At 34.3% G+C, this 12034-nt stretch overlaps 1 protein-coding gene and 1 non-coding gene across 2 annotated transcripts; one reads left to right on the forward strand and one right to left on the reverse strand.

The window, feature by feature from the left end:
• The first annotated feature begins 1022 nt into the window (after positions 1–1022).
• Positions 1023–1128, forward strand: LOC122022038. Its single transcript, XR_006122787.1, has one exon. It is a non-coding gene; the product is annotated as a small nucleolar RNA R71 (small nucleolar RNA).
• A 6142-nt stretch (positions 1129–7270) lies between these two features.
• On the reverse strand, positions 7271–10065 carry LOC122021123 (nudix hydrolase 12, mitochondrial-like). The gene is made up of 6 exons (XM_042579211.1): positions 9580–10065; positions 9415–9498; positions 8945–9059; positions 8784–8867; positions 7817–7966; positions 7271–7724 (listed from the first exon to the last, which is right to left on the reverse strand). Exons 2-6 carry the CDS (start codon positions 9486–9488, stop codon positions 7548–7550), a joined length of 600 nt encoding a protein of 199 aa, XP_042435145.1. The 5' UTR covers positions 9489–9498; positions 9580–10065; the 3' UTR covers positions 7271–7547.
• Positions 10066–12034: the final 1969 nt, after the last annotated feature.

The following is a 12034-nucleotide window of genomic DNA, read 5'->3' on the forward strand; positions in this document are numbered from 1 at the left end:
AAGGAGGTGATTCTTGAGATGCTGCTTCCACAACACAACTCCCTACACATTTTTCATATCATCATCATCAACACATACATCAAAAAATAAATCAACATCAATATCCTCAATAGGAGAATCAAATATAGGAGGGTCAATAACGTCATTTGCAGTTTTAAGTTGATTTACCACATCACATGCATCATCTGAAAATTCAATTTCATCATAACACTCTGTAAAATCTGGAGGTAGATTTGAAACTTGTTCACCACTATATTATCAATAAAATCCTCATCTGAAGAGTCCTCATCTTTATACACATCATGAAATCTGCACTCAACCCTACCAGTGTCACAAAATTTGCCAGGATCTTTATCTTCATTGGCCCTCACTAGCCTTTGTGGAGAAGGAACCCTTAGTGAAGGGCTTGGAAAAGGTACTTTCTTTATCCTATATTCTCTTTGAGCTTGAGAAGAAGGTTCAACTTGCTTATCTAGTGTTGATGTGATCAAACGTTGAGAAAAAGATACTTGTGACCTTTGGGAACTTCCTGAAGTAATGAAACTGAGTTCATGTGGTCTTCTATTGTTCTTCTCCTCAATTCCAAACATGTCCTTCTTCAGAAGTTTTCATGATTCTTGTCACTTCTCAACTTAAGATCATTATCATTTACACTAGACCTTGTTTGTGTAGGAGGAAGGTCTTCTTTGAACCATTTTGAAACTATACTATCGATCTTTGCCCCTAAATGTTTGAACCCCTCATTCTGTGACTTGTGAATTTCAACATTTTTGGATGGTTGAACTGTATTTTGTTTGACGGGCTTTCTTACATATATGGCTTGGACTTCTAGAATTTTTTAGGGAGATTCCATCCAACTTTTGTTCGACCATTCATAAAGGTTCAATGCCACTTGATCAATTAACGTATATGCTTCATCTACACTCTTGTCCATAAAAGAACATCCAGCTGATGAATCTAACAAACACTTATCTGAGAAAGAAATTCCCCTATAGAATATGTACAAGTTCAGTCATTTTTCCAAACCATGATGAGGGCACTGTCTTTGTAGACTCTTGAATCTGTCTCATGCTTCAAATAATGATTCTCCATATGCCTGAGCAAAATTTATGATGCAATTTCTCATATAAATCGTTCTACTTGGAGGGAAAAAATGATCCAGAAATTGCTTCTCCAATTGTTTCCAACTTGTGATGCTTTGAGGACGGAGGGAATATAATCAAGTCCTTGTTTTATCCTTGATACTGAAAGGAAATGCTATCAATTGAACTGTGTCTGCTGACACTCCTTCACAATTCACCATATCGCAAAGTTCTAGAAATGTCTCAAGGTATAGATAAGGACTTTCTGTTACTTCTCCTCCAAATTTGTGACCTTGTATCATGAAAATTAACTCCGGGTCTAGTTGGAAACTTTCTGCTTCAATATGAGGTTGCACAATGGGAGATAGAAATCTTGCAGAAATGGATGTAGAAAAATTTCTTAAGGGCCTACTTGACATGTTAGTGCACATGAATATCTAAAAAAAATATGAGAAAGAATAAAAATGAAGAATTATAGACAAGAAAGAAAATGCAAAAAAGAAAAAGAAAAATGTCTAGAGTAACTTATAAGCCAATCAACTAATGTTAATCTTCAAAGAAGAGAATAAAGAATGGAAAGAATTTGATTCACAAAAAGAATTAAAGAATAACAAATGCAATGAAAGAATGCAAATGAAAAGATAAGAAACTAGTTACAAGTTAGATGTAAGAAAAGAAAAGAAAAGTTTAGTCTAACTCAAATGATAATCTCTAATGTTATAGACACAATCCCCGACAACGATGTCAAAAACTTGTTACGCTTCCGCAAGTGTATGGATATGTCGTCAATAATAAAAGATTATCGATCCCACGAGAACTGGCTATAAGCACTAGCGATTGTTCACGTAGAATTAGCTAAACTACCAATGGTAGTAAGTTAACTATTTCCTAAGAGGAAAGGGAATGGGGAAGTAGACATCAGAACTAGCAAAAGAGAGAAAGGTTAACTTGGCTTGGGAAGAGTTCTAGGAGTTCAGTTTCGTTGTGGTGGAACCTGATGTACCATGTTCTATATTTTCCTCATTGTCAATCAACATGCATTCGTCGGAAGTTAAAGCTGCTATCCTTAAACACTAAACAGAGAAGATCCCTGTGAAATCCTATTACGGTTAACCCCTATCACTAGGGCGCCTCGATAGATCATAAGAATACAAGTCTAATCAATATCATTAAGGATAGAGATAGGGGTTTGGTTTGGTCTCTTACTTCCTTGTGGAGAAGTTGTCTCTCCTTTCAAGGGAGTATCCTAGATGTCCGTGAATGGGTTATCCCTGTCACTAGGGCCCCTCGGGTATACGATCTAAGATCCTGTCTTTACAAAATTAGCAATTCCTACACAATCGACTAATATGACGAGATAATCTCAGCGAGTCTCATGCATATCAAATAGAAACAAAGCAAGTGAAATCACCCAATAAGTAAAGGCATAAACATGAGTCTTACATCAAACCCTATCCACAACTACTCCCTGATCCTAGAACAAGGGATCTACTCCATAGACGCCGGAGAAAAATCCAAAGACATAATATACATAAGCATACAATCCTCAAACGAGAATACAGAAAGAGAAAAGATGCTTATCCAATAGCGTCGAGTGATCTTCGGGTTCAATCATTTGCTTCTGGAGTTGATGCGATGATGACAGTGATCTCCCAAGTCCGGGATAGCGTGGAACGGCACCAAGGTAAATCGTCTCTAACGGCTCGCCTCCTCCCCCCGAGAAGAAGAATTAAAAACCTTTATATTGGTTAGGGTACGGGCGCCGCACGGCCCATGCCACAGTCGTGCGAGATCCGCTCTGCCAAGTTCTTCTTCTCTTCGGGTAAAGTGGCATGGTCGTGTCACATTTGCACGACCATGTCTTGATTTGGCTCGGGCTGCACTGCACGGTCGTGTGAGGTTCACACGGCCGTGTGGATCTTGGCTGCGGGTTGTGAGGCACAATCGTGCAAGGTTGCACGGTCATGCTCTGCTCTCTCTCGGTGAATGGTCACATGGTCGTGCATGGTTGCACGACCGTGCTCTTTTCCCTGTCTGGAATCGCCACATGGACATGCTGGGTTGCACGGTCATGCTCTGCTTCGCTCGGGTGCATCGACAATCACCATTTTCGCTCCAAAAGTTATCCCTATTAACACAAAACCAAACAAAAAGTAGATCTCTGACAAAAGAGTAATAAATACTGAATAAACGATAAGAGAGATGATCGTGCAAAGAATATATACGAATAAAGCAAGTGAATGTGTGTTAAGACATGTATAAATGATCATAATATCTACGCACATCAACAGGAGAGAACGTGTAGTTTCAACAGTATGAACAGTATGTCAATGTTTTCTTTCAGCAACACCGTTTTATTCAAGAGTGTCAGTACAAGAACTTTGATGAAATGTACCATCTAAGGCAAGTAGTTTAGAAAAAAGATTGGATGTATGTTCACCACCCAAATCACAACGAAAGCATTTAATAACAATATTATGTTGAATTTTTACCATGGTACAAAACATTTGATAGATACCAAGGAAATCAAAATGATATTTCTTAAGATAAACCCAAGTGTAACAAGTACAATCATCAATAAAAAAATATAGTAACGAGATCCATCAGATGTACGAATAGGAAATGGACCCCACACATCAGAATGAACTAACTCAAATGGTGCAAGATAAATAGAGATACTTTTATAGAAAGGTAAAGCAGAGAATTTTGCCAATTTACAACCACAACAATCTAAAATATCATGAGTTTGTAATTTTCTCTAGAAGCTAAGTATTTCAAATGAGAAGAAGAAACCTGTCCAAGATGAGAATGTCATAAATAAAAATCAGAATAAGGGAATAGAATATAATAGGATGTGTTCAAGAAAAATAACATGATGTGAGACATAGAGTTTTTGACTAACTGGATCATAACATCTATATCACTTTTGACCCTCGCCGTAGCCAAGAAAAACACAAAGAGCGGATCGAAAACTAGCTTACTACATTCAACATGAGGATGGAGGGCAAAACATGTGGATCTAAAAACTCTTAAGACAAAATAATCAAGAACCGAACCATATAGTTTTTCAAAAGGAGACAAACCGAACGTAATAGAAGATGGGATTCTATTGATAGAATGGATTACATGAAGAATAGCTTCATCCTAGAACTCGATAGAAACATATGCAGATAACAGAAGATAACGTGTAGTTTCAATAATATGTCTATATTTTCTTTCAGCAATGTCGTTTTATTCAGGAGTGTCAGTACAAGAACTTTGATGAAGTGTACCATATGAGGCAAGTAGTTTAGAAAAAAAATTGGATGTATATTCACCACCCAAATCACATCGAAAGCATTTAATAACAATATTATGTTGAATTTTTACCATGGCACAAAACATTTGATAGATACCAAGGAAATCAAAACGATGTTTCATAAGATAAACCCAAGTGTAACGAGTACAATCATCAATAAAAAAATGTAGTAACGGGATCCATCAGATGTACGAATAGAAGATGAACCCATACATCAGCATGAACTAACTCAAATGGTATAAGAGAAATAGAGATACTTTTATAGAAAGGTAAAGCAGAGAATTTTGCCAATTTACAACCACAACAATCTAAACTATCATGAGTTTTTAATTTTCTCTAGAAGCTAAGTATTTCAAATGAGAAGAAGAAACATGCCCAAGATGAGAATGTCATAAATAAAAATCAGAAGAAGTAGAGCTTAACCGAAAGGATGATAAATCAATACTAGAAGCTACAACATTCAGAACTTTCAACTTTTCTAATACATATAGTCCCTTTGCTTACGACCTATCCCAATCAGCTTCTGGGATCGCAGATCCTGCACATAACAAGAAGATGGAGTAAAAGAAACTGAGAAACTAGAATCACATAAGTGACCACCAAGATAAGATTCAAAAGTAAGATTAGGGATATGATATACATTAGCCAAAGATAAATATGACGTATAAATAGAGTCAATACCAGTTAATGACATAGGAGAACCATCAGCAGTCATGACTGACACAGAAGGAGATAAATTTATATATATATAAGAATTGACATTAGGCGACATATGATGTAAAGCTTCAAAATCAAGGATCCACATAGGGGAATGTATATCTGAGGTACCACTAAAGGATAAAACCTATGTGAGAAGAGGCAAATATGGCATACGACTGAGATACAAGAAACTTCTGAAACTATTATGTAAGGGTAACGATTATGGCATTGGACGATTGAGTCACTCCAGAGTTTGTAAGAGGAATTGTTGCTGTCATGTTGAGTGCTCTAAGTTTAAGGAATCATTGTTGTGGTTGACTACCGGATTTCCATGGAGATGACAGAATCAATAGTCACATTTTTTGGTCGTCAGGTGGACTTAAAAAACTCAAAATTCGATCTCCACCATTCAAAATGTAGCCCTTGATGTGAGGAATGTTCTCTCAAAGTTTCAAGGCAATCCAACAGTTGAAACTCAAGAAAATATAATTCTTCTACAACCGTTTCAAAGAATTTTGAAAATAAAACTATTCCATAGTTCACCAAGAGAGGAGATGAGAAGATGAATTGACTCTGATATTATGTGAACAAAGCAAAAAATACAAATCGAGTGTAAAAGGCAACACAAAGAGAAGGAGAGAAAGAGGTAGCAGCAAAAGGAGGCTAGCAAATTGTATTGAAAAAACTTAGGGTTACAAAGGAAAAATAAATATAAATAGATAATTAAGTAATAACAAAAAACTAATCTATCCTTATATAATAATAATTTATTATATATTAATAGAGACGATGTTTTACGACAATGACTCTTTCGTTACAATTAGGTACATTATTATCATTGTTTATGTACTTGATTTGTATGTTATGTTTTCAATGAAACTATATCTGTATTCTTGTAGTTCCTATTATTCGAGTTCCTGTTGGTTTGTAGAATTGAGATTAGAGATTTCAAGAACCACCATGACACAGAAGCGATTTGAATCGATCGGGTCAATCGATTAGTAATTTTTTGTCAATTGATTGACAGCCTTATAATCACACATATATTCGATTGAAGACACCTTCACCAATCGATTGATGGACTTGAAATTGAGCATAGAAGGCTCTGGGATCAACTGACAGATCGATTGGTGATACTAATTGATTGTCATGATTCAACAATCGATTAATACATGTGTTGTCGAATACAGAAAGTCTATGACCGACAACACATGTTATTGTAGTCTTCACACATCGGAATATGGATTCATAACATTTTGCTGAGCATTATTTTTTGTTAGGAAAATACAAAGACACTTACATGGATCATATTTATCTATGTCAAAGTAAGGAATGTTAACCTAGTAGTATAAACAATATTATAGTTTTATCTCCCCGTAGCCTTGTGTAGTTTGATAGGTTAAAGAAGGCACGCATCGAATCTAGACACAATGAAAAGGTAAAAAATAAATGCAAGTTTAAACAACTTGACCATAATAGAAGATCTTGCTGTTGGTTCTTGAAATGTAAGGGTAAGAATAACAAACATCAAGTATCTTGAAAGCGAAATTAAAAAAAATTATTACAAGTGTTTATGTTGTTTAGATTTTGTATCTGTGATAATCTTCATATTTTATTGCAAATATGTTTACATTGTATATAGATGTTATGTTTGTGATTTACTTGGATGTGTTTTTGTTTTGTAAACTATGTGTTATATTGAATTGTCTTTAAAATTAGGATGGCGTTGGGTTTTGAAGTACAACAACTGTGCTGGTTTTTGAATTCCAATACCAACATGGTGTTGGTTTGGATGTACGTAACCTCTCTTTCAAGAAAGACAAGAGAGGAAAGATAATTAAATGAGAGAGGAAAGATAAAAAAAAAGGTTAAAAAACGAGGAGTGATGTTGTTGGGATGAGTAAAATGAAAATTAGATAAACCTTTTGGTAAAAATGAAATCTAAGTATGCCTTTTCGACATTTGGAAATCTTAGATGCACTCTTTGGATAATTACCATATAAGAAAGTACGGATTTTATATTAGGTTGGCCTCCAAAGCAATAATTATTTTCAAAAAACTAGTTGGCCCTTGCTTGCTGGCTCATTCTCGTTCACAAGTCCATTAACTTCAAAGTCGACGTCCATTTATTAGATTGCCCCCCCCCCATTGATCTCCACAAGTCAAACGAAAACCATAAACAAAGAGGTACTAATAGTACAATATAGCCATTCCTTTGATTCAACTTGTGCCATGACAAATCTACAGGATCGATGTCAACTAAAACAAAACATAGTTACTGAGTCCATGAAGTCAAAACCATATTTACCAGCAATCTAACTGCTTGTTAGCATTAGCAACATTCGAACAGGCACTTGAGCACGCCAGAATGCTGCAATAAGAACCATTCCCAACTTAATCACCACTCGGAGTTCAGAGATTGCCTGCTGAAGAAACTTCAGAGTCAGATCGAGGGTTGCAAGCAACCATCAGCACAAGGCAATGGCTTGCTCGGCCGCGGTAGACTTCACGAAGCAGAATTTTGCTGGCTCATATAGCCCGCGAACCGACAATACTGTGTTGCTATAGAGGCGCTGCTTAAACAAGTGGAGGGCTTCACGCATCCAATCATATCGACAAAGTTTATACGCATCCGCCACAGTCACCTGTTCCAAAGCCAGTGGTTTTAGAACCGGCAAACTTCTGTATTGTTGTTATTGATAGCCTATTACTGGAGAGAGGGAAAAAAGGCACTTACCCACTTCCTGCCATGTACTTGTTGCTCAGGCCAGTAGTCGAGTTCTTCTGTTACCTTGAGAGCAAACATGTAACCTTTACAACCTCCTTCCTGGCTGCAACTGACCTGACTGCTCTTGCTTCTAAATACCCATTGACCAAGCTCAATTTCCTAACATAAATGATAAAATCCCATATGAGCATCAGAAACAATTGAACAAAATATATAAAAAAAATAGTTGAATCGGCAGATTAGTGATCAGAAATACACCCAAGGGAGATGAAATATCAGAATTATTTATTTATTTATTTGTCAATTTGTGGTTTTGAATGCTTTATATACATGCCAAGTTGGCGATAGCTACAAACTATTAAATTTAGTCGGCAATGCTCTCTAATGACACTAGAATAAACTGCTAGGAAGTTGCTTAGTTTTGGTAATTGATGTGATGTTTTGCACATGTTATGTTCTTAGAAGATTTATTGACAAGTATGCATCTTTCAGACAGGTAATATGTGGGACTGAAACTATAAGAGCATCACTAGGCGAAGATCACATGTGAGATTCAGTTGAAGGCAAGCGAACAAGAGACACATCACATGAAAAGTAGTTGTGCACCGGCAAATATTGAGATCCCTCCAATAACAAAAAAAAAGAAGAGAAAAGTAATTGTTGAGAACAAGCTTGTTGGCAATGAACATGACCACGAATTTACGAGTGGATCTTGCACAAATCATCAAAAATCTAACTTTATTTTTTTTCTATATGCATCAATTAGTATAGATCCCTTTCTTTTCAATTAGGACTACTTTTCATGAAATTCAAGTTTTGTTTATAAGACCATGTCTTCTGCTCGACTTGAAAGAAGAGTTCAAAGATATATTGACACGGTGAGAAAAACTCAAAAACACATCTTTTTTAGATACAAAAACAGATTGGATTAGCTTTGCTTGCATATATTATTCATTCAATCAACACAAATAGTCACCTGTAGTATTCCCCTAACTCCTGCTTCCTCGAGAGCCTCTCGGCATGCTGCTTCGCTTGCAGTCTCATCTTTCTCCCAGCCACCCTACACCGGAATTTCAATCAGTTCAGTAAGCCATGAATAGCCCCACTCTAGACATCAAGTTAATAAGCAGTGTTTACCTTTGGAAACACAAAATCATGCCGACCAGGTGAACTGATCATGAGAACTTCAAGTTTGTTAATCACATCATGAGATTCAATATCTGCTTCTTCATTTATCTTATAAGGAATGCATCTGAAAGACAAAATATGAAATCAGATAATAAACACAGTAAAAAAAAAATTAAATCAAAATCAAAATCTCGATATGATTTAGCCATGATTACGTTATTTTTGGATTTTTAGCAACATTACAAAGGGGATAAGATTGTACATCATGCTCCAAAGAATTGCTACAACATGTTGACAGGCTACCAAACACTCAACAGTGACAAAGGCTCCCTTATTACGCAACAACAGACAACAAACCGTTGTTATCTAATTTCACAGAGAGGTCAAGAAAGATACAATTATTTCTAAATTTTATCAGGTTGAAGTTTTCTATCAAGAACTAGAAACTATCGGATTTTAGAGAAAGAAAAGCAATATACCCAGCAACAAGCCGGAGATGATCCTCATAACGCTGCAGGTCGCGACCCTTCCGAGCCACCAGAGGGGACGCCATGATTCAGCAACTAAAAGCGTGCAACTTTAAGGAGGATAATAGAGATAACAAAAAGAAGGTAAAATATATCGACCAGATCTAGAACACTCACCAGGGTTTAGAGAATGGTTTTAGGCGAAGAGGAAACCACCTTCTTTTCCAAAGATTACAACTTTCTTAGTCGATCCACCTTCCTTTCTCTTCTGGATAAGGCGTCGGGCAAAGCAAGCCCTAGAGTGTAGGGAAAGCAGGAGATTCTCGAACTGCTCACTGATTGAAGCTGCCGTTGCTGATCTTGTTGCTTTATGCTGCGCCGCACCGTATTTAATGTCGATGGGGTCAAGTAAACGGCCCAAGATCAACTTTTTAGCAATTAAAAATGACTTTTAAAAGTCTAGCACAAAGCAACACCGTCGATTGCGAAAGAACGGAACCGGTATCAGAACCCAAATTGGGAGCTGCGAGAAGAAGAAGATGGTGAGACGCAGAGGCGCGATGGGATTCGAAAACAAATGCTCGCCGCAATCCTCCGCTTTCCCAAATTCAATAAAAACAGAGGGTAGATAAATGCTCGCCGCAATCCTCCGCTTTCCCAAATTCAATAAAAACAGAGGGAAGAAAAATGCTCATATTTTTCTTGTCATCAAAATATACTATCCATATCAGTTATTCAATTTAAAATTTTATTTTAAATTTTAAATAAAATAATAAAAAAAACTTCAGTGCCATATTTACTCTTTAAATTTAAAATTAATAAATAATAATTTTTTAAATTTAAATAATAAAATCTCTACCTAAAATAAAATAATATCTTTCTTTTTATAATCTCTTCTTTCATTCAGTCTTTTCCATCTCTCTACTCCTACTCATTTCATAATTATAATACTAAAATAAATAAATAAAGATAATAAAAATTTTAAAATATTAATGTAATATGTAGCTAAAAATTAATGATCTAAATTTAATAAAATAAATTATTTATTTTAAATTTTAGATATAGTCACAAGAAACTCATATGAATATTCTTATATTTTACATCTATCTTAATTTTAGTATTATTATAATAATTATAATTTTGTACGTTAAAGTGACTCATTCTATAAAATGAAGTGAATAGGTCAGACAAATCCAACGCGCTCTGAGTAGGAGAAATTTAATTTTCAATAGCTACTTGTCTAGTATCTATAATTTTAATAATAAAATTGAAATGATTTTAATGATTAATTTAATTAAAAATAGGTATTTGTATTAAATTAATAAAAAAAATCTATATATAACAATTTTAGTTTGAAATTATTTTTAAAATAAAAAAATTAAAATGCCTAAATAGTATTTTTAATATTAAAAAAAATATTATTTTAATAATAATACAAATACGAATTGTGTTTTTGATTTTTTTTTCCCCTAAACTAGTCATCAATATTATAATCATTACATGCAAAAGGATAAGTACAAAAATAAAAAAATAATAATAGGAGCCTCTCATTTTTATTATTATCCCATTTAAAAAAATTAAAATGATATCTTATTTTATTTTTTGTTTAAATAATATTTTTTTTCTATTATAATGGCCGTAACTATTATGAATAATTTTGATCAAATTATTTTTTATATAATTGTGAGTTTTATGGATATTTTTTCTAAATAGGCAGGTCATTTTAAATTTTTTTATTAAAAAGCGCCCCATCCTATCAACAATACCCTTTCTCATTATTATTTCTTACTAAAATTTTGAATTGATTAATTATAATTTTATAATTATTATAATATATATTTAATCTATTTAAAAATATTTATCGACCTTTTTAATCCAAAACTTGATCACGGAGCCACACAAACCCAATCTTCTTTGGTAGGTTCCGCAGCCGAAAAGTAACTACAAAATTATCGATTTACCTTGCAGGTTTTTTGTTTTAAATCCAGATGTCTTATTTTTTAAAATTGATTAATTTTAAAAATGATTGACTCTATTAAAAAAATATGAGAATAAATTTAAAAAGGTCCTACCACTCACATATCGCTTAGAAAAGTCAAGAGCTCCACTTCAATTCGTGGCACACCTCTGCCACAGCGTCCTGTCACATTAATAATAAAATAAATAAATAAATAAATGATTGGGGAGAGAAGGATGAAAACAATGGCATTCTGATCGTTCTGCTTTCTGATCAGAGAAAGCAGTTGGAGAAAATTTACAAACTTTGATATCCGGTGCCACGTAACTTTGAGGATCGACATTTGTTGACCACTCGACTAATCATCATTAATACTCCCGTGTCAAGGTTGAATTAACTAGTATGAAATAGAATTATTATAATAGGATAAATTTTGAATCTAAGTAAAATTGAGAAAAAAAAATTCTCAATTATAATTTTTCTAATTTATCTTCTTATAAATGATTATAAGACCGATAGTATAAAATTATTGAGATGATAAATTTCACCTAGGGCGGAGTTATCTTTGGATTAGGGTGAACTCCAGTCCCATTCATTTTTAAAAATTTGTAATTAAAATTTTATTTTAGCCACATATTCATTTTATTTTAGTTCTAGTTTATAATATTTTTATTT

This window comes from Zingiber officinale, chromosome 9A (assembly GCF_018446385.1).
Source record: "Zingiber officinale cultivar Zhangliang chromosome 9A, Zo_v1.1, whole genome shotgun sequence".
Taxonomy (NCBI): Eukaryota; Viridiplantae; Streptophyta; class Magnoliopsida; order Zingiberales; family Zingiberaceae; genus Zingiber; species Zingiber officinale.